Here is a 25,174-nt window from a genome sequence, read left to right as displayed (position 1 = left end):
TACACAGACTGTGAGGTCAGGTAAAGGGAGCGGTGTTCTAGCAGTGAGATATTAATGACGGTTAAGTGAGAGGAGCTCTTTCCATTGGCACCCAAACCAAACCACAGTTCCATCACCCAGTGGATGCAGTACATGTCCTCTGCCACCCTTACAAAACATTTATGTTGCGGTACAACGGTATGATGATGGTATCAGAGTTTATTACAGTTTTAATACTTGATGCGTGTACGGTTTAGTGAAGCAAAAAAGAGAGTATGAAAAATTCCGGGACTTTTTTCCAACAAAATGTTGCTAACTATCAAAAATGAGCTCATTATTTATAATAATAGGACAACAATTAAAGGAGGCCATGTTAAAGGGATGCTTTGACATTGACTTTACCTTTTATAAGTCAGAATGTGAACAGGTACAGTATGTGTATAGGCACTTACATGACTTGATACATATTGTCGACTTTTTATCAAACGTTGACTTTAAAAAAAGAAAACTTGACTTCTCACAAACATATAGCCTACATACTATATGACCCTATCCACGCTCCTTGTTTAAGTGGGATGATTGCCCAATGCATCATAGGGGGCTGGTAATGCAGGGACACATCTGTGTATGTAACATATCCCGGGGCAAGGCCATTTCTTCCTAACGCTACTTCAATTCCAGTCCTTAAAGATCCAAGAGGCATGGTTCAGAAGTACCGTGTGTGTGCCTGCCACCCCTTTAAACACCGCCTGAGGGCACTTGGCTTGGACCACCGCAGAGCAAGTCTGTCTAAAGGTAGTGGGTTCGGTTTGTGTCCAACGCAAGCTAATTCATGAACAAACCACCCCGGCTGTAATTTTCAAATGCAATGAACAGAACACAAGTTGGTGACATATTGCCTGAGTTTTAAGAAAAGGACTGAAAGCGTCTGGCGAAAGATTTCTATTGTGTACGGATTAGGCGCGGGTTGAAACTGGGGGCCTATTGTGAATTAGCATCAGATGTAAATGTTGAGCTTCCTAATGATGGAAGGTGCAAAAAGAGATCCAAAATAGGATAAATGAATAAAACATCCTCAGTTCTCCTCTCAGGTTTTTTTTCTGCCTTTCTCTCTGACACAAAGTCAATGGTATGAATAATTCACTGCACTCTCTCTCTCTCGCAGAGCCACGGGTGACCTTTCCCCACAGGAAGTGGAATCGAAACACAACAATGGGCCCCAAGCGCAGGGGGATCCCAGCTAACGGGACACTCAAAACACAGCGGGGATACAGAGAGCTGGCGGATCACATACATTATACATTCATAAATTATTCAGTTACAGTACCTAAAATTCACATTGAATAAATACAGCCACCCACATGCTGCAGGGGGAAGACCAAAGGGAAGACTCCGGTCCAACATCAAACGTAAATGGATTTAAATAACTGCATCATTGGAAAGTGTGTCTTGCCTGTACAAAACATTACAGTAATAAGAAGACAGTTTACTTAGTGTGGTTATACAGTGCAAAACCAACAAGAGTGCCTTGCTTAACCTAATATCATGAACTAAACAAAATTAATGTGTCTGCGGAATCAAATTATACAGCTTCTGAATATAATAGCAGGAAATCTAATATTGTTTGTTCATTCTCTTATCATATTGTCATGATTTACATGATATTTAGGTTTGGAAGACTTTCTGCGTTAAGTATACGATGCACAGTATGCTAATTTTCGAGTCGACAGAAAACTATCCCAAAATGCTCTTGAGTTGACCTTCTGTTTTCATGAATCGCAATTCTTAACATATCCTTCTTGACACTTTATTTAATCTGAAAGCCATGGGAAAAAATTGAAAAAAAAACTTATAGACAAGATAACTCATAGAATTGCATATGCAATGTAGTGAACTGGCAACATTGTATTATACTATCTTTAAAAGATTTGACTAATGTGTACTAATGTGTATATTTTAATAATAATTTAAAGGGAATAATTGCCTAAAAATATAAATATTAATAATAAAACGAGACATATTTTTCTCACTTTCTCACCTGCAAAAAAAGTCACATAAAAAGGAAGTGACATCAATGCCCTAGGAGTGGTCCATCCTGTCTGCCATTCTGAGCTCAGGACAAAATTCTAATTCAGCAGGAAGCAGTGATCATCATGTTCACACACAGAACACCTTATCATATAAACACACAGATTTACATGAGCCTCGCATCCATATAGCCCAAAATATAGTAATGAAATAACATCACTCGTTGAAAATGAATTTCACACATCTGTCTCTCATGGGAAAGGCAGGTTTTGTGTTCAGTTGCTGATTTCCCAAGAAGATAAACTGCAGCTTTAGATAACTATAACCATGCACACTCACACATAAAACATTGCCAGAGCTGTACAGCAGCGGTTAGTCTATCTTCAGGGTTCCAACACAGCGTATAACAAACTAATTTCAGGCACTCTTTATATTTATATTAAATAACATCTGTACGAATCATAAATAAAAAAATGCATTACGTAAATTCGTTCAAAAGAACGTGTCTTACAGAGAACGCAGAAAAACACCTTGTCAATGGATTGAAAGCAATTTTAACCAATGAAAGTCAGAAAAAAGCCTCTAAAATCTGTTCTTCTGAATAAAATGCTCATTGAAAAGCTAAAGCGATTGACTGACAGGTGCCCAATCCTCTTATGAGGTCCTGGATGGTAAGGGAGACAAGGCTTTTTTCAGCAAGACACAAACAGACATTCTGCCACTTATAGCCTTTTGCGTTCTCTCTACACACACAAATCCTTATCGCAGGCCGCTGGTTATTCTGTGGCACCAAGAGTGAAATGAGTTAATATAACCGAGTTACTTGCTACTTTATTAGACGGCAACACAATACTTGCTTTATATGGAATTGTAAAAACAATCTGAACCTAGCTGATGTGAGCGATTTAAATCAGACCGTAATAAAGAAAACATCAGAGACTGTCAGACTTTAAATCTTTTACCTCATAAATGGTAATCCTAAGAGTATCTATAACACTTTTATACGTTTTGCAGAACTCCACATGGTAACGTATTATTTATTAAACCACCAAGATAAATATTTTGGGAAGAGAATAACTTTGTGTTATGTTCAGTTTTACAGGGAGATGCTTATACTGTATATGATGGTGAGACCCTATAGTAGTTTGTCACTACTATACTTAACAGTAACTGAACCATCCCATTGTCTTAAAGGCAAAAATACATTGTCTAGACAATTGTGGTATCTCACTACAAACAAATAGCCCGATTTAATTCAAGGCATACGCAAAAAGAGAACTGAACTGAGAAGCAGACATTGATGGAAGGATGCTGAAATGATGTTTCTTTGAAAAGAATCTAGACTGAGAGAGCGAGACACGTACGGCCCTTTTGGGGTCAACCAGGCGCATGATAGGATTGTCGGCCATGAACTACAAGTCTTTAACCGTATATTAACTTGGAGAGGTAGAGGGTGACGGTGTTATTATCTGCTTTCCTGGCTGGGATTAAGTGGGCCACACGCAGCCTGTCACAAAGAGCTGCTGCTGAGAAAGCACGAGGAACCTCACGGCGCTACACTGACAACTGAGATATCTCTCTCTCTCTCTCTCTCTCTCTCTCTCTGCCATTCACTCTTTTCTGTCTTCTTTCTCACACTAGCATTACTTCTTTCTTCAATAGGCCAATCTGGACAGGATTAACCTAACAATGGTCGTCTTAGTCTAATTTGAGACAATCGTATGCTCAGCAGTGGATGCTGCTAATTAAACTATTAATGTCACAGGTTTGGCCCGTCGGTGTGGCCCACATTCAGCTCTCAATGTTTAAAGTATTTGGACTCTTAGGCTTAACCAACAGCACACCAAAATAATGCAAACACACTTTTTAAGCAAAACGTTTTGGAAAAATAAATCTTTGGTTTTGAATTGTACTTGATGTGGTTTAATCTGAAGAAAAGTATTGTTTTAAAAGTTGTTGTCAAACGTTGAAATATAGTTCCAATTTAGCAAATTTAGGAACTCATACACCTCTAAAAATGACTTGACAAATGATTAAAGCTGCAACGTGTAACTTTCACCTCAATATCGCCATCTCTGTTTAAAAAGAAAAATTGCAGGGTTACTTTATCGCTGCTGTCCTTTTGAAACCTTTGAAAATGTCCATATTTTTTTTTACATAAATCTTTGTTATGAGTCACCCTTTATGTTTGTTGGGTTTTGAAAATGTCTTTCCAGGAAAGGTATTTAAAGTTCTTGTTAACTTTGACAACACAAATCCTTTAAAGAGAACAGTGTTTTTCCCCTTCCTGAAAACATTCCAGGTTTCTGTAGGACAGCGACAATGTGTTTATGTGGATTGAAGTGAAATGTCGTCACATTGAGATTTCTTTACATTTTAATTGATAAATCCTTATTTTAACCGTTCTTTCACAATAACTGCCTTTTTTATTTTTGACCAAACAAAGTGATGAATTGCAGCTTTTAAATGAAGATTTTTTTTTTTTAGAAGATTTATAGCATCATTTGTTTGGGGATGACGACATCACGTTATCTAATCCAATGACATTGATGCATTTTTTGTTTAAGTACCAAAATACTTTTTGGAGTCTTTGTTTTGGTGTATTAAAAAGTCAAAACTGAGGCTGCCAAAATAAACTCTGTACTCAGTAAAAATGGCAATGAAAAATGTAATTGACCACACTACATACAAATTCAATCAAAATCACACCCAACATTTTAAGAAACTGCTTTTCCTAAAGATAAATTGTGTTCACATGCCATGAACTTTTAGCTTAGAGGTGCATTTTTTCAGCAGGCCATTAAATGTAAAATTCAAGGGCACAGTGACCCATTTCCCTCCATCAGCTCTGTGAATGTTGTTTTGGTTAGTGAACAGAGATCCAGATGTTGAGCTCTGAGCAGTGAGAGTCAGGCCAGCCAAGAGAGGCTGAGAACCAAGTCTTGGGGGTACAGGAAGTCCCACGGTATCCACGGGAACTCTCACATTCCATTCTTTGCCGGCCCTCTGACAGCTCTGACATCTCCCAGCATGGGCTCACCGCGAGATCCCACAGAGGATAGAAAACCTCCGAAATGGGAAGATGAGACTTGCAACTAGTGATATTTGTTTATAGTTGTACAAACTACGGTTTATGCGGACCAAATTGCACACGCCACCTGATAACATCTTAAAAGTCTGCTGGCACATTATTAAAGTAAAGTATTGTAGCATGTTACGGTAAATGTACTACTTTAAAAGACATTCTCACAGATATAAAGCCATTCACGAACCCCGCCTACGCTAGAGGATTCAACATCCCAAATATAATAGGTTGCCTGTAAGCGGAGATGTTTGAAACGAGCCGACAGGAAAACAACTCGCGACCAGTTGACATGCTACCGTCTTCCAGACAGCGCACTGTCACTTCCTCTAAATACACGGCTGCCTTTGAAAAATAATGAAAATGTTTCTCCCATAGCTAACTTGAGGGATACAGCTACTTATCCCTAGTTGTTTGGCATCCTAAACATAAACAGAAGTAAGAAGGGAGGGTCTGGAATAAAACGAGACGTGAACAATAGAAATTCAGGGCTGCCAGGGTTGCGGAGCGGAGGGAGGTGGGGGTGGAGGCCCTGAACTGAAAGTGATTAAACCGAGAGAAAGAAAGGAGAAAGTGAGGAGGCGTCTATTAGATGTCAGTGTGCCTTTGTGTCCGCGTCAATGAGAGGGAATTAAAGTATTGAAAATAATCTTTGGGAGCCGATGAAAGGTCAGACCTTTGGAGAGCGATAGGCTGAGGGGAACATATGGCCTGACAGAGTTGCTAATGTTATACCGAGGGTTTAAGACGCTACCACACACACAGAGAAAGATTCAATGCTAAACAGCAAATTCACATTTGAAATAACGTTTTAAAAATTTAATTAAATTGATGGATCAAATAGAGTATTTTTGAACGATATCAGATTTTCAATTAACGGTTATTGCTGTTGATATTATCGTGAATCTATTTTGCTGCTTTTAAAATAAACAAATAATCCTATCATCAAATTTATTATTTGTTTGTTTATCTTTTGTTTTCTCCTAAAATTCAAGTGTAAGGATTTGAAAGAGAGTTTGTAACCATTGTGACTTCAAACAGGTGCTGAATTATTTACGATATTATCATAGAGCTAACATGATATTGATAACCGCGGTTTTTAATATCACGAATATTGCCAATACCAGTATAATGTGTCACCCCTGCTGTGAACAGTTTCGTTTTGTGATACTTTTGTGGAAAAACTAAAAAATGGCCGTCGGTTAGTCAACACGGGTTTGTCTGATAGGTCATAGATATCCTTCAATAAATGGCACGGCTGGATGTTGTTTGTTTACAAACGCTGTTTACAATATAAATCTCGGTAAATACAAAATTAGTTGTTTTAACAGCATAATAAGGGTTCATTAGTGTTTTTAACACAGATTTGAAGTAGCCGTGTTCTTTGTGTGTCTAATTAGAGCATCACTCTCAATGCAGAACCAGCAGAATTAAGCGTAGCCAGACTAATTACTAGTGCGAAATCAAATCGGCTCCTTGAAAGAAGTGCGCGCTAATGAGCCCTTATTAACCGAGCTAAATAACTCAGAGGAAAAAGCCAGAACTCGGATTTATTTTCTTAAGGAAACGTGTTTAGCAGAAACAGTTAGTCATAATCGAGAAGGTTTCATTGAGCTTGCAAGACAACGTTTAGCTGTCAAGAATGCATACCAAAATTAGGTTATGTTTTCTTTTTTTTGTACCTTCCTTACTTTTTTGTTCTTCCCTGCGTGACCCATTTCTCTCGGCTGCGGAAACATGCGTCGCGAGTCGAGTGACACAATCAGATCAGATCACAACATCTAAACAATTTCACCTTCGTGACAAGCACTTGATGGCGTACAGAACATTATTCTATATGCAAAAAAAACATGTGGGAGGATTATTAAACTGATGGGGAAAATTAGGGCTGTGAGAGAAACTGACGCACAGACGTGTCACAACTATTTCTAAAACAATTTAGCATTAATGTTAAATTAGAAATTCTTAATCAGACTTTTTAAATTAATTCTTCATCATTTTGTTTATCCATCAAATTTATTCAGGACTAAATGTTACAGATACAAATGAGTAGAATGCACAGTCTGCCAGTATTGATTGAAACAAGTCTTTCAAGACCACATTATCTTAACTTTCAATTATTATATTTATTCACCCTCATGTCATTCAAAACCTGTGCATGGCTCTTTCTTCTGTGTAACACAAAAGAAGATACTTTGGGAAATGTCTTAGTGGTTTTGTGTTCATACAATGGAAGTCAATGGGCTTAATGTTGTTTGGTTACCAAGATTCTTCAAAAATTATATTTTTTGTGTTCTGCAAAAGAAAAAGAATCATACAGGTTGGGAATGACATGAGGGCGAGTAAATGATGAACGAAATTCAGTTTCAGTCAGTTTCTCCAGCAGGTTCATATGGAGTCAGTGAAGTTTAAAGGTGTGCATGTGGAAGCCTCAGCTGGCCCCCAGGAGTTCTGACCCGATTCGTTCAACTGAAGCATAAACTGTGTTGGCTGCCCACGACCGAACACATGAGTCAGGTATGGGGGGTGCGGGAGATCTGATGTGTCAGACTTCGGTCGAATAAACAGCGTCGGTCACACCTGAGCCCATTCTTTAGGAAAGGGTCAGCGACTGAAACTGAACAACTCCAGCCGTCCAACTCTTACTGCTGTCTAAACTTCAAGCCAACAACCGAAGCAGAGAAAGTGGGAAACCCTTCTTTTTCTCCTTAATTTTCAAAAATGAGCCTGAACGGACTTTTGACAAATACCACAAATCAGCAGAGTCCGGTCATCTGCACACAATAACTCTTGCGCACTAGTCCATGTGGTGTAAATCATGTAATTTTTCCCCCTTCGGCAACAGATTCTCACTGAGATATACTCCTGATTTGTGGCCTTTCCCAGTGTCACGGGCAGATTGCGGGAAAAGAGGCCATGGGAAGTTAGGAAGCTGTGAATATTCCATTTTCAAACATGAGACCAAATCAAACATCATTCTGTGCTGATTTTGTTCGGAACGGCTAAGCAACCTTTGATACCAAATGAGCCGGGTAAAGAGTCTCAAAGGAACATTTAACAATTTTTATAAAGCATAGCTGTTTCTAACCATTCTGCTGCAACAATGCGGAAAAAAACATTTTTTTCGTTCAGCACTGAGAACCATGACCTGTCAAAGCAAATGCCTTTAGACATCAGCTAATAGCTTCCACGTTACAAAGAACATCTCTTCACGACATACGCACTGTAAAAAATGAAAGAAAAAAATGAAATTGCACCTAAAACGCAATGTACAACACGCAATACAGCTAAAACGGCTGTATAAAATCAGAACAGAACATTTCTGTATATTAAAACAGTACATTATTTTCACATATTCTTTTTACAGTGTATCTCTTTTTGACCAGCCTAAAGAGTTGAAAATATGACCTCAAGTACTGGGAACAACAGCTTCAGTTGCTAAAAATACTGTTTCTATTAATACAAAAAATAATTACAAGTACAATTACATCATTCTGGAAGGATGCAGGGTTTAATTTGGAATTACCAAAATGAATATTAGGTGTAAGAGAGAGCGATGTCCCGAGGGACGAAGTGAAATGGAGAGAACGGGATAGTGAGGACAGAGGGGACCGGGGGTCTTTGGCATCTATTGTTTCACGGCATGTGGATTTGATTAAGAGGCCAGGAATACTGTCTTCTGTAACTTCTGAATGGAGGGATCATAATCCAAAAGCAGGCCAGTTACCAATTTGAAGTACATACCATGTAGATATTATCTAAATTGCTTACATGTTTACTGTCAGACCTCTTCTCAGAAGCAATTACTCACTAAACTCTTTTAACACAAAGACAAAGCCTTTAACCAGATTTCAAGCCTGTAATTTACTCAAGCAAAGATGCCAATGAATAACACAGTAATATCAACAGTTTGGTCCCAGCCAATCCTGATCCCACAAGAAAGGACGTGGTACGCAACCAATGCCCTCCTGTATTTCAAAGAGTGCTTTAAAAAACAACATGACACAGCCTTAAACTTACTGTACACATGACTCAATGAACACACCAGGCCGTGAAAGAATCCAGAATGCCCACGGAATAAGTTTTAAAGCAAGTGTGTCAAATCCAGCTCCCGGCCACCTTTTTGCATTCAGCTCTAACCATAACTGAAAACACTTAAAACAGCTAAACAAGGTCTTCAGGATTTACTGGAAAACTACAGACAGGTGTGTTGGAGCAAGAGACCTGAACTGAATTCAGAGATGAGGGATTGAAAACATGGTTCGAGAGCATCAACCGCATTCTCAATGAAACTTTCAGTTGCGCATGATGATAACAACGGTTCCAAAGGCAAGCTTTAAGGCTAGTCCCAGACCAAAATGAAAGTTTGAGTTAACTGAAAATAACATGCACTGACATACCTTAAAATATGTCATTGCCATTGCTTTGTCTCAAGATGCACACCAGTAATGCTGTTTACTGAGGCACTTTTATAAAAGCTACTTAAATATCCTAATTCCACTAAGGCACGGTCCTGGCTTAAGCCAAGCCTTGTCTGTGAAACTGGGCCTATGAGTATCAGAGACAATAAAAAAGTGTAGAAGTAGAAAGTGTTAATAAAAGAGATTCCTACCTGTCGATGATGACGGGATCGGAGGGCGTCTCGTTACGGTTCCCACAACTCTTTTTGTCACAGCAACGACTGAAAGCCAAATAAAAGAGAGACTTAAAAACAAACACAGATTTAATCAACTGCACATTCTAATAGTTTTTTGCGGACTGATCTATTGACTCAAAGATACACAACAGTAAGACCAGATAAACGTCCTTTTGCGTGCCTTGGAAAGAAGGGTCAGACAGAATGTTAGTATAAGAAATATTACAAAACACATTTTCAGAGGCAGATACTGTCTGCACATTTTAATCTCCAACTTTAACCTAAAACATGTCTCTAAATACATTTGTTGTTATGTATTTCTCTTTAAACAAACGTCAGGTCCCTTGAATATATACTGATGGTTACTGTGGAAGGAATAGGTTTAGGCCCCAAACATAAGGGGCACTACAGAATCATTCACATAACATTAGCGTGTTTTTCTACGGCCTTGTCTCTTACAGATCGATTACTGTACTTGTCTATACTGTGAAATTGTTGATACTGATACATTCAGTTAGTAACATGAATCATAACATTCAAGTCAATGGCACACGCATTATTGGCTGAGTATTGTTTCTACGCTTGTATACGTTTCCAGCCACTGAGATCAGATGATGAAGGTCTAGGAGCTTGACAAGGACAGAATATAGGGTGTGTGAGGGGCTTCAGCAGTGGTTCGGAGAGACCACCGGCATCACATTTCTGCCGCACAGATGGCAGCAGGACACTGAATAAGGGCTGGGGACAGAACTGTCACATGAAACTCCTGCCATTGTCCTTCCCTCTTTAGCTTCTCTTCCTCTTACAACTCGCTCTTTTTCCACCCTCCTGCCTCAACGTTTCTCTTATTACCTCTTTCCCAGCCCCCTGTTTTCTCCTTTGACATGGTTTTCAGAAGTATCAATAGATGTATCGTTCATTCACGGGCTATGAGTGTTTGGGAGATCGTATCTCGAGATGTACCACGTATATTCATGAACTCTATGCATTTTATTTATACAATTCGGGGTGTATTTTTTAGGTATGCGTGATGACTGTTCCGGTGTCTTTCTTTAGAAATGATCATGAATAGAGGGCTAAAATCTATCTCTATCTACATCTCTATCTCCATTGCCCCTCCTCCTGCAAGGTTTCCTCAACTAGGTCAGTGTCCTCCCAAAGGACCGAAACAAGGGATTGCAGTGCCTCTGTGTGTGTGTTTGTGAATCTGTGTGTGTGTGTGTATTTATACAGTGCAGGAACAAGATTTGTAGGAGTCTAATGATCAGATCCGGCAGAACCCATGGGAGATACGGTTCAGCCTTTCGTGATACACGCAACCTTGACTATTCAAATACAGTACATTGAGACACATATAGTCAAATAAACTACGGTGGAAAAATGCAGTGAAGCAGAAATTTACATTTTCTGAAGTGCAAAACTTGCCGTCAAGATGCTAGGGCAGTCGCTAGCACGTTGCTAGGTGGGCACTAGCCCAAGTCTCCTTAACGTCCTTGAGCCTTGCATACTTTGGGTGCTTTGTGGAGTGTAAATCTATGAGATAATTGAACAAATCTCTAACCCAAAGAAGGCAAAATGGCAACGTTGATGCCAACTTTAGCAATCGCCGCTAATTACATTATATATCAGATCATATCAGCTTATTGGTAGGTGGGGATGTTATTATCTTTGTCGCGATAAGTTCCTCCCCTAGGACAGCCGAAGGAAATCCCATCTTAGATCTCAACGCTTCCTTCCTGGTGCGGCTTTTGAAGAAAATAAAGTGCAAATCGCCTCATGTAATTAGCTGGGCGCAGTCGACGCTGTCAATTTTGGAGCCATGCTTTGAACATATGGTTTCTTTAATTCATGACGTTAGATTTGTGTCCCGACAACTTTAATCAGAAGAGCGATTTCCTCCAGTTTCATGACAAACAACAAACATCCCAAAGCGCATTTTAAGAACTGCACCCTCCTTTCCAGTTTGTGAAAATGAGACGAATAAGCACTTTTGTCCCACACATGCAAGCCGGCATGGCACCATATGGCTAATGGTGGTGCGTGGCAATTAGTGCAGCTGATTAATGGTGAACAGACTAATTTTCTGCTTATAATTGCGTCGGCGTTTGAAAGTACACACACAGCCTACCACGCACAAACGCGTATCTGCGATTTAGCTGATGGGGGGATGGGGACGGTTTCAAGCATTAAAACCGATTGACGTGTTGTTTTAAACCAATTTCCTGTGTTTTTTTTATCATGGAAGTGCTCCTTAACGTTCTGCGCCGCATCACGGGTAAAACCTGGCATATATTTCATAGCCTTCCACGTTCAGCCGAGCACATTTGTTAGTGGAGCGGACTGAAATTTCAGATTGAGTTATGAGTTTCTACTCGTCCTAATTAACCAGACATCAGGGTGATATTCAGAGGGGGGTTCAGGGGTGGGCAGCACTCTTAAAATACCACCAGAAATAGGAACGAGTCGATCTTCACAACCTACTTTAAAGCATATTCATCTTTGGATTTTAATTAAATACATAACATTTATTAGAAAAAGTCCTATTGTACCTGTTTTTTTCCTTCTGTTGTTCACAGAGGGTTTGACCTGGATAGGGTGAGTGTGAAATCAGCTCTATGTGCCAATTTCATTTATTGTTTTTGTACTTTTAAACTGAATTCCCATCAGAGCAATTACACATGAAAACATAATATAGCACCAGAGAGTATATTTTCAAACCAGGCGTGACATGTTAAAAGGATGGGACACCGCGTGATGAGAAGCTGTATCACAACAATCTCACCTGCACATGATTTCATGAGTCAGGAGGACACGGCACATCTCAGGATTCTTGTCTTGACCTTCGTAGATGATTGCCTGGAAACAGAAACAATACACGAAATCACAGTTAGGACCTTTTTTTTAAAAACAACATGAATCTATTAGGCAAATGAAACTAAAAATACATTGCATGTGAAACAGGAGGATGTGGTTAAACAAAACTGACTCCTTGTGTTCATCAAATCTTTAAGACCCTATTAAATGGCTTGATAGGAACGGTTTTAATAGACACATTTAGCAAAGAAACATATTTTGTATATTTTAAAATACCCAGTAGCCTTAAAATTTGTAAGCCATAAAAAACATGATTTGCTTGTTACTATTGCTATAATCAGAGGGAGGTGAAATAACAAAACATCATTATTTTTCATTTTATTTGACAAACATTTGGAAACGCCAGTGTAAACAAGACGAGTCAGCTTGTAGAAGTGCACTATCAAGGGCAAGTCATCATATTTGCAGTGCATTGGGATGTCATGTGACCAACCGATAATCCAAGAAAAAAACTCCATCTATCCACGCTCACATTCTTATATTTATAGCTATGAAACCTATTTTACACAATAAACACCAACACAAAGATAAGATAAGATATCAATGCTGCTTTTAAAGCATGCAGGCCAGGTCTTATTTATTAAATATTAGCATGCGTGGTGGGAAATCTTCAAAGATGTTCCAGGATTTGTGGACAGTCTGTCCAGAGCGTTGACCCCACACGGGGCTGTGGCTCATTACGTAAGAAAAACAGAAGGTGAGAAGAGACACAGTAGTCAGTTAAAGCTCTTTCTTTCACATCTTGCTCCTATTATAATTACTCTCACTGCACGGAATGAAGCGTTCAGAGGTTGAGGTGTGGTAACATGTGCTCGTGGATTCAGTTTTACAATAGCATCAGGTCTGAAAGGATTGAGGGATGGGAAGCAAGCCGAAGAACACCTGTTGTAGGTGGAGGAGCTGACAGGGAACGTGATTCACGGCTCGAATTGCAAGTGGTAATGATGAAAACAATGACAGTGATTGGTGTCGAACATCCACTGAAAGAAAGATCATTATCACGTTATTTTTTCGTTAACGCCACATGGTTGTATTTGTTAATGTGAGTAAATGCATTAGTTAACATGAACTAACAAAGATCAATGTAGTTTTTTTCATTTTATTACTTTTTGTTGATGTCAACACTAATGTTAACAGTTACAATGTTTGATTATCAAAATTGAGTAATAAATGTTCAAATTAACATGAACTAAGATGAATAAATGCTGTAGAAGTATTGGTCATTGTAATTTACAAATTGCAATTTATTGTAAGCTAATATATTTACTAATGTTAACAAATACAACCTTATTGTTAAGTGTAACCATTTTTCCAACAAAAAATTCAGCTCTGAATAAAAAAAGTAAGTACTAAATTGGACGCTAGCTTTGAACTTTAGCAAAAAAGATTTTCCTTGACTCGCTTCAATGTCTCAAGTTCGGCGGTCGTTTTTAATCCACCAGGAATGCCTACATCCCCTCATTCCATCCTTTGCTTCCTGGTAAAAATACGAAGTGCCTATGCGTTCTCTGGCATGCTACCTACGCTAGCATATAACGTGCCAAACCTTAGTTGGCGTGTGGCACAGGGGCGGTGGGGGGATGAGGTGGGTGCGAGAGAGCAGTTGGGATGCCAGACTGGAGCACGGTGCACCATCTGGTAAGGCCCCTCGATTTTCTCCCATATTTTCTCGGCTTTGCTTTCACCCCTCCTTAACGCAAAACACAGAGCTGCCAGGCTGGCAAAGCCTTGTGTGTTTTCCTCCTCCCCGAGCCGAATGTTGGACATGGTATCCCATTCCAACCAATGCAGCATTCGACGACGCCAAGCGAGTCACCTTGCTAAGATTCTGGATCTGGCAACGGATCTGTCCCGTCATTAGTCTCTCCCATGTAATTCAGCAAACCTGTCCAGGATCAAAAAGTTGTCATGTTGACCTTAACTGAACACAGCAACAAAAAGTTTTCATATCAACCTTGAAAAGGATCATTTGACGCGCGAAATATCCAGAGGCGGATGATACATTGGCTCATTGTTTGGTGTCTTTCTGATGTACTTTACATTACAGAAAGGCGCTGAAAAGTGATATTGTTACAGTCGGTGTTGGAGCTGGCAAGCTCGGAGCATTTGTTCAGATGGTTTTGCTTCACTTTGAGGGAATGGGGGCCAAGGTCTTCTAGAAGTACACAGCATGCATCACTGTCTGCCAGCCCAAAAGACCTGCTTCACATTTCTATCTATAAACACAGAATCCATCTCAACCCATCTTTGAGCTGAGATTGGGAACAGTAATGCATGATATATGAGTAATATAATAAGATATTTCTTATGAAACTAATAAACTTGTTATAATAAAAATTGTAATCATAATAAATATTCCAGATGGAAAGCATTAGAAATGTCTTAAGAAATTAAAGTTTTCTTGTAGAATATCTCTAGGCGTTATCACACTAAAAAAGAACAATAATTTACTTCATTTCGTCTTTAAAAATTGCTTTTTTAACGTAAGCGCCTCCGGTCAAACAATAAGTAACTCATAGAAAAAAATAATTAGTCTTTGTGTATTTTGTTGGTATTAAGTTTAGCAAATACGAAATATAACCCCGTTAAAATCTGCCACCTGATAATTTGGGAAGAAAATCTAAAGACCAGGAAGTGCCACGATAAACGCCGGAAATCCTTTTTGATTTAGATGAAACACGTTTGAATTCAAACGTGACAAAGTGCCACATATATAAAACTAGACTATTAACATTACATGCATGATATTTTGGGAAGACTATTCCCAAAGTGCATGACCCAGTGCGATGGAGGCATATTAATAAGCACATAATGTTCTCATGGCTTGTAATACATATTTCATCTCACCAAGCATACTTTTCATATTTCATCTGCCGTTTTTCTCAATAGCTTTGATGTGACACATGAAATCGAAAGCAAGTAAACAAGACGCTATTAATACACAGAAACTCACATCCTAGACAGTTGGCATCATCAGTTAGCATGCCATTAAAAACATGACTGCCTATTTTCCCAGGCCACTGTGCCACCTTAAAGTGTATTGGCACTGATTTCACCCTTTGTTCTCCCACACACACACATACGCAGAAGCATTCACATATACACAAGCATCCCACCCTAGCCCTGATCAGCTGTTCACATATAAAGTTTGTGAAACCAGAGAAAAGGAAGCGAGAACAAGAGTTAGGCGGACACATGGTACACGATAGCGAGGAGGAGATGGCAGAGATGGCAGAGATGGCAGAGAGCTATTTAAATGAGAATAAAACAAGGGTGGAACGTAAAGTGTTTGAGATTAGAGCATGCAGTTTGTGGTGTAGTGTACACTAAACAAAAATATTTAAGGGAGTATTTCATGTCAAAAACAACTTATGTTGTTTTATACACGTGTGACGTTTTGCTTTTGTAAAAATCACAAAGCAGAATTTTAGAGTGACGTTCACTTTCATGGTATTTATCTCATATATCTGTTATCTAAAAATGACCGTAAATGTTGAGTGAGGCATCAATAACATTTGTTTTTGTGCTTCACAGAAAAAGAAAGTAAATAATAACTCATGTAAATGACATTGAAGGCTGGAATCTAATCCTTTTAGCTTTATTTAACTTTTAATTCTTGATTAATGTTGGGTTGTGTCAAATAATAATTTCGATTTATTACTTACTTTACAAATCAATTTTATACTAAACTTGATTTTACGCAAGTAAACAGTTCATGGGTTCCATCATAACAAAATGAAACATAACATACCTGTAGAAATATTTAATACACTAATTTCTAAACATGACTTCCTGATTTTATTGTCAATAAAAATAAGTCTTTTTTTAAGATATCCCAAATGTTATTAAAAAATATTGTATAGAGTAACTTCCCCTTTTTTGCTATTCTATGCTTTTTCATAGTTTTCGCTAGGGATGCCCCGATAAGTAAATTTTGGCTGATAACCATTAATTCTATAACATTGGAAGCCGATAGCCGATATATTGGATATATTGGCCGAAATGCAGTATCTAAATATTAATATAAAATTCCCTAAGATTGAAACAAAGGGCAAAACATTGAAAACATTGACTGCAGAAAACAAGGTCACCGTCAGTTCTCTCTTCCCCTTGAAAATCATGTACCAAGCCTACTTTACACTAGTTAAGAATACTTTAACCTTCAAACTCTTCTGGTATATTTTTTATTCAATTAACAAATTATAGATGTTCTTCCAGAGCAACTGAAGTGTTATTAATAGCCACGAGTCTAACACGTCTCAAGACAGAAAGCATCCAGACAGCAGTCTGATTCGAACAATATGCTTTTGTCTCTATAATTTACACATTCATAAATACTGTATCTACACACTGTGACTACATCGACAATGTTTGGCTAATAACAGTAAGTGAATGATCATAACAGAAAGACAGTACTGTACTGTATTTTATCTGTGAGCAGCGTGCAGCTGAAGAAGTTTAACCATAGCAAATGATTTATGATTTATCGGTTATAATATATAGGCATACATTTTAATATCTGTTAACACTTAAAATAAGCATTTATCACCCAATACCAATATAGCCGTTTATTGTGCATCCCTAGTCCTCACTACATTGGACAGCTACAGTATCTCTACAAACAAAAACAAAACACATACCATTCACTCAAGTGGGCTGGCATCTGAAAATCTCTTTAAAACATCTGTGTAATAAGGTTCTTATTTTACATACCCCAAGAGCAATAAAAACACACACAAAAGAAGAAAACCTGACTGGGGTTGTCATAAATTTATGCAATAAACAGGTTAGTTACAGAAAGATTCAAAAGAAAGAAAAGGAACCACTTTGCACTGAATCTGAAACACAACATGTCGGATTCTTAGCATGTTTGCTGAACCCTGCGCCACAGCAACAACATAAACCGTAAATGAAATTTAAATGCCAAACCCTGAGATGTTTACTGTATCTGCTGAAACGAATCATTTGGCCATGACAGCAACTACCAAAATAACACACATCTTTGTGCAACTGTTGCGCAGCAGCAAGTCTTAACAGTAAATCAGTCTCGCCACACAATAACAGGCTCTGTAACCACTCGAAGAGCAATAACAACAAATCTCAACACTATTACAGCAAAAGTACACCCTGCTAAAGCTGCCTTCTCCTACCAAGACATAAACAGATGGGTCGACTGAAAATATAGTGGCCACATTGCACTGAAACACCCTAGATGCCACTTTATTCCCAAATTCAAAAGCTCTGCGCTAACTCGCATCCTCATAACTAGAACCAGACAACTACATATCCGAGCGATTATGGACAGCCGTCGGGGGACACAGAAGATCACAAAAGATTACTCAGGTTGTATGTAACCTGATAATGACCGCCAAGGAGTAGCAAAGAAGATTTTCGCTCGCTCATCCTAGCTCCATTCCCAGGAGTGCACACTCTGCAAACTGAGCCAGAGCCGCAACATGGGCGGAAACACCTGTAGCCATCCTGTGGTCAGGCCGTATCCAGGTCTCATTTCACCTCTCAACAGGTCTAACTGGCCCTGAGCGAAACCACATCTGATCCCGAACCCCTCTCTCATTCACCTGAAGAAAATCAAAGACATATGCCAACCAAACTGCGCATGCAGTGAATGTATCACTTGGGTTGACTAGTTGTGTTGTTGTGGCCGAGACGACTGTATCCTCTGGCTCCCGTTCCCTGATCTCTAAATTGAAGCACGCTTCCAATCCAACCGTAAGTGAGTCATTTAACCATGTCTTGAAAGTTTCCCGCACACAATATGGCAGCAAAATGTGATCACAGACATATTCCTTGAGACTTCCTTTACACGTGTTCTAATACCTGCGAAAAAATAATGAATACAAGTGCTAAATATACTCCGAGCAGACTGACATGAAAACTGCCGGCAAACAACTACAAACAGGGGAAGCCGAGGCGTCTGGGTGATTATTTTTTTACTTGACACTGATAAACAGCACTCCAGCGACACTTCGCTCAAAAGTGCCATGTCCTCCCACGAAGCGTCGCAAAGCGATAGTTAGGAAACAACAGCTCCTCTACCTACTGCCATGCTCGCGCTGTCAAAGTGGCAGCTACTGGGGTTTAACGTGCTTTGAAGCTCCCGCAACAGCGACATGGGCCCGTGGGTAAGTTAGCGACCACAACTTCACGTGGATCCTTTCTTGGTTTGAAGCTAATAAATAGGGGGATGTTTAATGAACACTTCGTGACAAATCACGGTGATAATCGTGACAAACCCATAAGGGCTGATCTTGGGTCAGCTTTTCTTTCTCTCGCACACAGCGCTATTTATAATCCATCTGAACCCAGACACTAGCCCAGGGCCCCACATGTCTTCGGTGACGGATAAAATCAAACAGGCAACAGGAAACAGGCAAAACAAATAACGCCGCTCTAATATAGTGTCCGTACTAGGAATAAAACAAGAAAGCGTTCAGGAGGCAGCCAAGCATGACATCTGTACCCCACCAATGAGCAACATAAACACGACCATGAATATGAAGAGAAAGCGCTACTTAGAACGTCTCTTGTGTACTTGTAAGCATATGATAAGCATCATTTGTGAAAGTAAATAAATGGACAGAACACAACGTCCTAAAGAGGCGACAGGACACCCAATGATGGCGTATTTAATGGGCATGTCAAAATGTCCCACTGAAGATGCAGGCATATAAAAACACTTTGTGTCTATTGCACTGTGAGATTCATTTTTTGCCGTGCAGAAACAGTAACCTTTAGTGTGTCTTGATGCCCCAGCTTGTCTGAATTAACCCCTGGTGACATGTGCAGATGGTGGTGTAACATACGAGATGAACCCTTACCTGTTTAGTCATGGAGTCAATTAGTCGTACATAAAAATCCTGCTCTGTTCTGATTCCTGTAACACACAGACACAATTGACATGAGGGGGAGACACAATTTGCTTTTCATTATATTTTTAATAACACATTTAACATCTGAAGGTGAATTAAGAGAGGCATTACAATGCACTGTAATTGTAAATGTTGATAACTGCACCGAGCAAACTGCACAATATGTACTTCCAATTGTAATATTGGCATGAAGAGCTTTTAACAATCTTTAAAGCATTTGAAAGAGTATTTAGATTACTCATATCACAAAAGCAGTAAGTGAACACACCTGCTCATATGCATATACATATTGTCAAATGAATTCACATAGCTAAAAGAAAAATATTCATAGTTATAAAAATGCATTCGTAAAATGTATCAATATTAAAGTATGTTGGAGAGGTTTATAGTTCGGATATTTTGAAACTGACCAAAAGACAGATGATAGGCAGCTTGTCAGATTATACATTAATAAACATGATCAATACACATCCATTCAGACTCACTCACAGAAAACACATTAACAATTAATGTTTATTGGTCCGAAATTGTTTTCTAATTGATTTAAACTTTGAATTAATTATAAATGAATTAAAATAAAACATTGGTCCTAAAGAGGACGTATTTCAATAGTCACGCTTTGATGTGAATAAAGTAAGTTGTTTATGGTTGAGCCAATTATGTTTAATTGTTAAGACAGAAACGATCCTGATGGTTTTAATGCTTGGTTTAAATCACTGCCAATCTTCGTAAAATTGAGATCTATCTTGACGGCACCTGCTGCTGCTATTTTCGTCGACTGAAATGCAAATCTCGATCAATGTCACGCATCGGGAAAGTGCGCAAACTCAAGCATGCATGGTGCGCAAATATGGAAATGTCTTACCGTTGCTGTAAAGAAGTTGCAGTCTGTAATGTATTCCATTGTTTGTCTTTTCTCCAGTTGTCTCCTGGGCATAAAAATAATTTTACAAAAGGTCTCAGAACACAAGACTATATAAACAGTCCCTGCGCAACAAAATTGTAACGTTTGGGCCCAAACTTGCCATTCTTGGATTTTGGTTGTATGCAGTGAATTTTAGTAACAGTCTTTTTTGTTTAAATCTTATAAACAAAATTAACATAGCAAATCGAGTCATTATCCAGTTAATTGTATTTGATACATGAGGGGCAAATTAATGAAAATGTAATAGATATAAAAAAACTCTTGTAATGTGTTATATTTAGTTGGGATATATATGGTGAATTTATTTAATGTAGGCCTATGTGCATATAAATGTGTTATGTTAAAATTGTTTTTCTTAAATATATGAATATGTAATTAAGTACGGATAAAATGTAGAGTCATATAAGTGGCATGTTAAAGGCAACAGAATACTTGTTTTATACTAAAAGAGAAATATTAGGCCAATTTACGATTTTTTAGGCATTAGTTTTACGCATCAGTTAAACATTAGCATACTAACTAATAAGTCAAACTATACTAATTTGACTTAATTAACTTAAACGTTTCTTGATTCCGTTAATTTTCAAACAATCATAATTGTGATCAGCAGTCATTATATAATATATATTATGACTGATGATCACAATTATGCACAATATATTAATTCATGTAATAAATACATACAAAATACATAAAATATGTATGTTTTTTATTGTACATGAGTTTATTTAGGCTACTTATTTTAAAATTGTATTCACACCTTTCAAATATACAAATATATGCACTTGTACACCGTTTACAGCGTGATGTTAAAAATAAATATAATAATGTTTTGAAGTTCATTTAGGAAACTTACCTTCTCTTTTTCCACAAATCCAACAAAAGACGTTCTCTCAATTTCAACTGGTTGTCCTTGCCGGTCATAAAGCGCTAAAACGAAGTGGAAGAAGTTGGATTTGCGAAGATTTGAGGGCGGCTGTTTCTCGAAGTGCGCCCTGGCCAGCCCCACTCCGCTGCGGGTAAAACACGCAAAAAGGATCCATGTTAAACATCCTTATAGATATTGTTTTGGACGTGTCATTTAAAGTATAATGTATAATTGTCAACAGTTGTTTGTTTGTTGTCCATTGATTAACAATGTGAGGTGTAACAATAACAACTTAAGCCATAACATTTGCGAAAGATTTATTTTGTGATTAAACTATTATTATTATTAATTTGTTGTTATTAATATGATACAAAAATCCAGCAGGTCAGCCTGTCCAGCTGTCTAAAGGTGTCTAAAGATGTGACTGCATGCAAAAGAAGGTGAGCTTTGGCGAAGTACCCAAACTTTGCATCCAAAGAAGCGCATCAAAGCTCACCAAACAACGAAAAGCGAATAAAAGGCTTAATCCTGAGAAAAATAAATCCTGGTAGGGTTTTTCCGAACCAAACCCCAGCAGCATTATCAGTCCACGCTGCGTGGTAGTCATCGCGCTGGGAGGTGAAGGCTCAGCCCCGGGGGTCTCTTACCTCTGCGCGGCCGTGTTCGCATCCAGCACCCCGGCACCTTGCATCCATGTTCGGACTGCGTTCATGCCGGCTCCGATGGGCTCTTCTTTCAAAGTACTCCCACTCCTTTGGATGCTCTCCTGAATCCCAAACATGAAAATGGGAACTCTCACACTCCCGTCCCGTCGGTGCGCGATACCGTTCTCAGGTGCCCACCTCCCGTGCGTAAAAGAGAGAGAGGGAGAGATCTGACAGCTCAGCGCTTAGATTGAAAGAGTTTGGAAACAAACACAGATCCCGTCGTCTCCAAGAGGGAAAAGAGACCGCGATATATTCAAGGAATGTGGAAACAAGACGCAGTTTCTCCAAATGTGCCGTCAGTGTATACTGGTAATGTTTCCTCGGACCAGCTGGTGTTTCTGATTTAGAAACACAGAACGATTAGGCAGATCTAATATGAAATATCATAACTCCCTTACAACTTTTCCCCTCAACTCTTCCTTTTCCTCTTCTGGTCTTTCTTAAGCAGAAAAAGGAAAACGCAAAAGTGGGTGAATATGAGAAGGCAATATCCTTGGAGCCCCAATGCCCCTCTTGTTCAAATTGAAGTGATTTGTGTCCCTTCCCAAAGGAATCAATCCTTCCTTTGACTATGAGAGGAAACTAAACACGAGCACACCAGCCCCAGAGGCTTGAAGGAGGGACCGGGAGAGGCGGTCCAAAGGCAAAGCCAGCATCAGATCTGCCCAACCAGCGCTCCCATCCTTTCTTTACATATTAAACCCCATCCCCTCTCTCTCTCTCCTCCACCCTCTCCATCAGTTTGTCAGAAGACATTACACGAGCGTTAAAAAGAGGCTGATTGGAGTTAGACGCTACAGATAAACCTCTGGAAAATTGAGTCTGTATCGATCCATCTAGAGATCTTCGTTTGATGCCATGCAGTAATTGCCGGCTTGACAATAAAACACTTTCTGCAATGCTCACGTGTAAAGGGGTAAAAGGCACTTGAAATAAAAACCTATAAGAGCCATTAATACGGACAGATTTTATGTCACTGTTTAGCAACTGTCAATACGTTACGTTGGATCAGACACAATGTATGACAATTGCATTGGCTCACATTGACAAGAGTTTACTTATATCTGAGATTACACCTTGTACTTTTTCAAACAGCAATATTTCGTTCACCAAAATTCAATTTCCAATTTGGATAAAGTCTCTTTACTCATTAAAATAAACGTTTCTTTTGATTTTCCATAATGCGGATTTACTTTGTTGTATTTTTCTAGTGATCTTTACAAACTTTAAAACACTCTGTCTTTATAAAAGTGTTTTATTTGTTTGACGTCTATATTGGTGAAAATAATATTTGTTTTGTGAGCCCGGAAATCTGCTGGAAAATGAAAAGGAATAAAAGACAGATGATGCAAAATTGCACATTACGCAATTTAAGACGCAAACCAGTCTGGTACAGCTGCTAGACTGATCCATGTCTCATTGTCTTGTAGGACAAAATCATAAATGGATCGAAAATAAAGATTACCGACAGCATGTAATATTTTACATATTTTGGGAAATGAAAAAACTCAATATCAGTTGTGATGAATAGGTTAGCGGTCCGTTTCTTCTTTTATCCAAGTAATGCAATAATACAGAATGTAAACTTCTAACGAAATTTTAAACTTACAATAATAATGCTGTGGTCGACTATTTGTTTACTGTAATTATAATTGTTTACATTTATGGACAGAGATCCCACGCTAACACGATCGATCACAGCGGAGGCTAGTTTGTAAATAAATACATAAAAGAGTAGAAAGATTATATACAACCCATCCAAAAGCAAACGTACCCCGTCTCTGGCTTAAACAAACACACAACGCAAAACATTTCTCACTGTAAACTCTTTATTTATCTGAGCTGTGAGTGACATCTATGCAGCCGCGTGCACTGCCCCCTTGACTCTCTGGATTTATAGTCTGTCCCTTCATTCTCCCACGACACAATGTGTGAGGAATAAACTCACAATCATACAACTAACACACAATCACAACATCCCAAGTGACACTCACTTATTTAATATTCTTCTTTGATCTAAAAGTAAGATGTTCCCTCTACAGATAACAGGTCAATGTCAAAGCGATTTTTCGAGATGAATAGAATAGTGGTCCTTTTAAGACTATCGATTTATAAAAATGACACAAATGGTGTACATCTGAACAAAAATAAATAAGCGATTTACACGCATAATGATGTTTTCAAAATATTAGATCAACAAAAAAAAACATTTGACGTTCACCGTGTTTAGGTTACATGTAATCTCAAACTGACTTATTTTCAGTAGCCTATACAGTTTATATTATTAATCATTTGACTCTTTATAGATTATGCAAATATTATATATAAATACATATAAATTCTTAAACTAAATTGGATTAGTTCCGCAAAATAACATTTATCAATTATTTAATTTTGCTCTTTCAGTTAAACACGATTTAAGCGAAACATCTAAACTCAATACCATGATACACTAGTGCCATCGTGTGTTCACAACAGAAAACTACACGTAAAGTTTCATTAGGTGAATTGGTTTCAAATAAATTTTCATTAGTTTCAAAATCAGTGAAGCAATTGTGTTAAATCATTTACAATAAAGGGTAAAACACGTTAATTGTTTAAAGAGCCTCAATGTGCATGTTTAGAAACTCTTGGAATATTCACACTGAAAAGTGCAGCAAATTAGTTTATTGGTTCGGCTTATACCAGTCACTTGCAAACATAATGTAATTGTAATTGTAATTGAATTATCTGGCCTGTGAAATATAGTTGGGAAACACTTTCGTTAGCTTGACTTGCCTCTATATACATTTGAATGAATGCAGAACATGTCTATATGAAGGCAAACATGGAGTTATTAAGTTAATGGGGCTATTGAGTTCATCAGACTCTGATTCTCCAGTATGAGCGTTATTGTAAGAATAAGTAAATCTTATTTAAAAACCACTTTCTGGTCTGTTTAAGATAAAATAAGATAACAAAAAGGGAATTTCTCTGTTCATCTTAACCTGACTGTGTTCATAGTTTCAGTCACGTGACCTACAGGGGGGCTCGCGGGGAAGAAAGCAGCGGTTTGTGGACAGCACAACTCGGTCAATTTGCTTCTGTTTCGAAGCACAAACATTTAAATAACTTCTTGAATAACCTCTTAACATAAACAAAAGAACTTAAATATAAACACAAACTACATGTTTTAGGCACTTGCG

At 38.4% G+C, this 25,174-nt stretch overlaps 1 protein-coding gene across 3 annotated transcripts in view; it reads right to left on the bottom strand.

Annotated features, from left to right (window-relative positions):
- Positions 1 to 22,533, bottom strand: part of ebf1b (EBF transcription factor 1b) — a 106,875-nt gene extending 84,342 nt beyond the window's left edge. For all 3 annotated transcript variants that reach the window (XM_056731275.1, XM_056731277.1, XM_056731276.1), the window contains exons 1-6: positions 21,930 to 22,533; positions 21,271 to 21,427; positions 20,355 to 20,418; positions 19,439 to 19,494; positions 12,508 to 12,581; positions 9,702 to 9,770 (exon numbers count right to left, since the gene is read on the bottom strand). In XM_056731275.1, the coding sequence (XP_056587253.1) occupies positions 9,702 to 9,770; positions 12,508 to 12,581; positions 19,439 to 19,494; positions 20,355 to 20,418; positions 21,271 to 21,427; positions 21,930 to 22,063 (554 nt within the window). In that variant the 5' untranslated portion in view covers positions 22,064 to 22,533. The remainder of the gene's footprint in view (positions 1 to 9,701; positions 9,771 to 12,507; positions 12,582 to 19,438; positions 19,495 to 20,354; positions 20,419 to 21,270; positions 21,428 to 21,929) is intronic.
- Positions 22,534 to 25,174: the final 2,641 nt, after the last annotated feature.

The sequence above is a fragment of the Triplophysa dalaica genome, chromosome 19 (assembly GCF_015846415.1).
Source record: "Triplophysa dalaica isolate WHDGS20190420 chromosome 19, ASM1584641v1, whole genome shotgun sequence".
Lineage (NCBI taxonomy): Eukaryota > Metazoa > Chordata > Actinopteri > Cypriniformes > Nemacheilidae > Triplophysa > Triplophysa dalaica.
The sequence above is the reverse complement of the archived record's forward strand: the minus strand, read 5'-3'. Positions and strand labels throughout refer to the sequence as shown.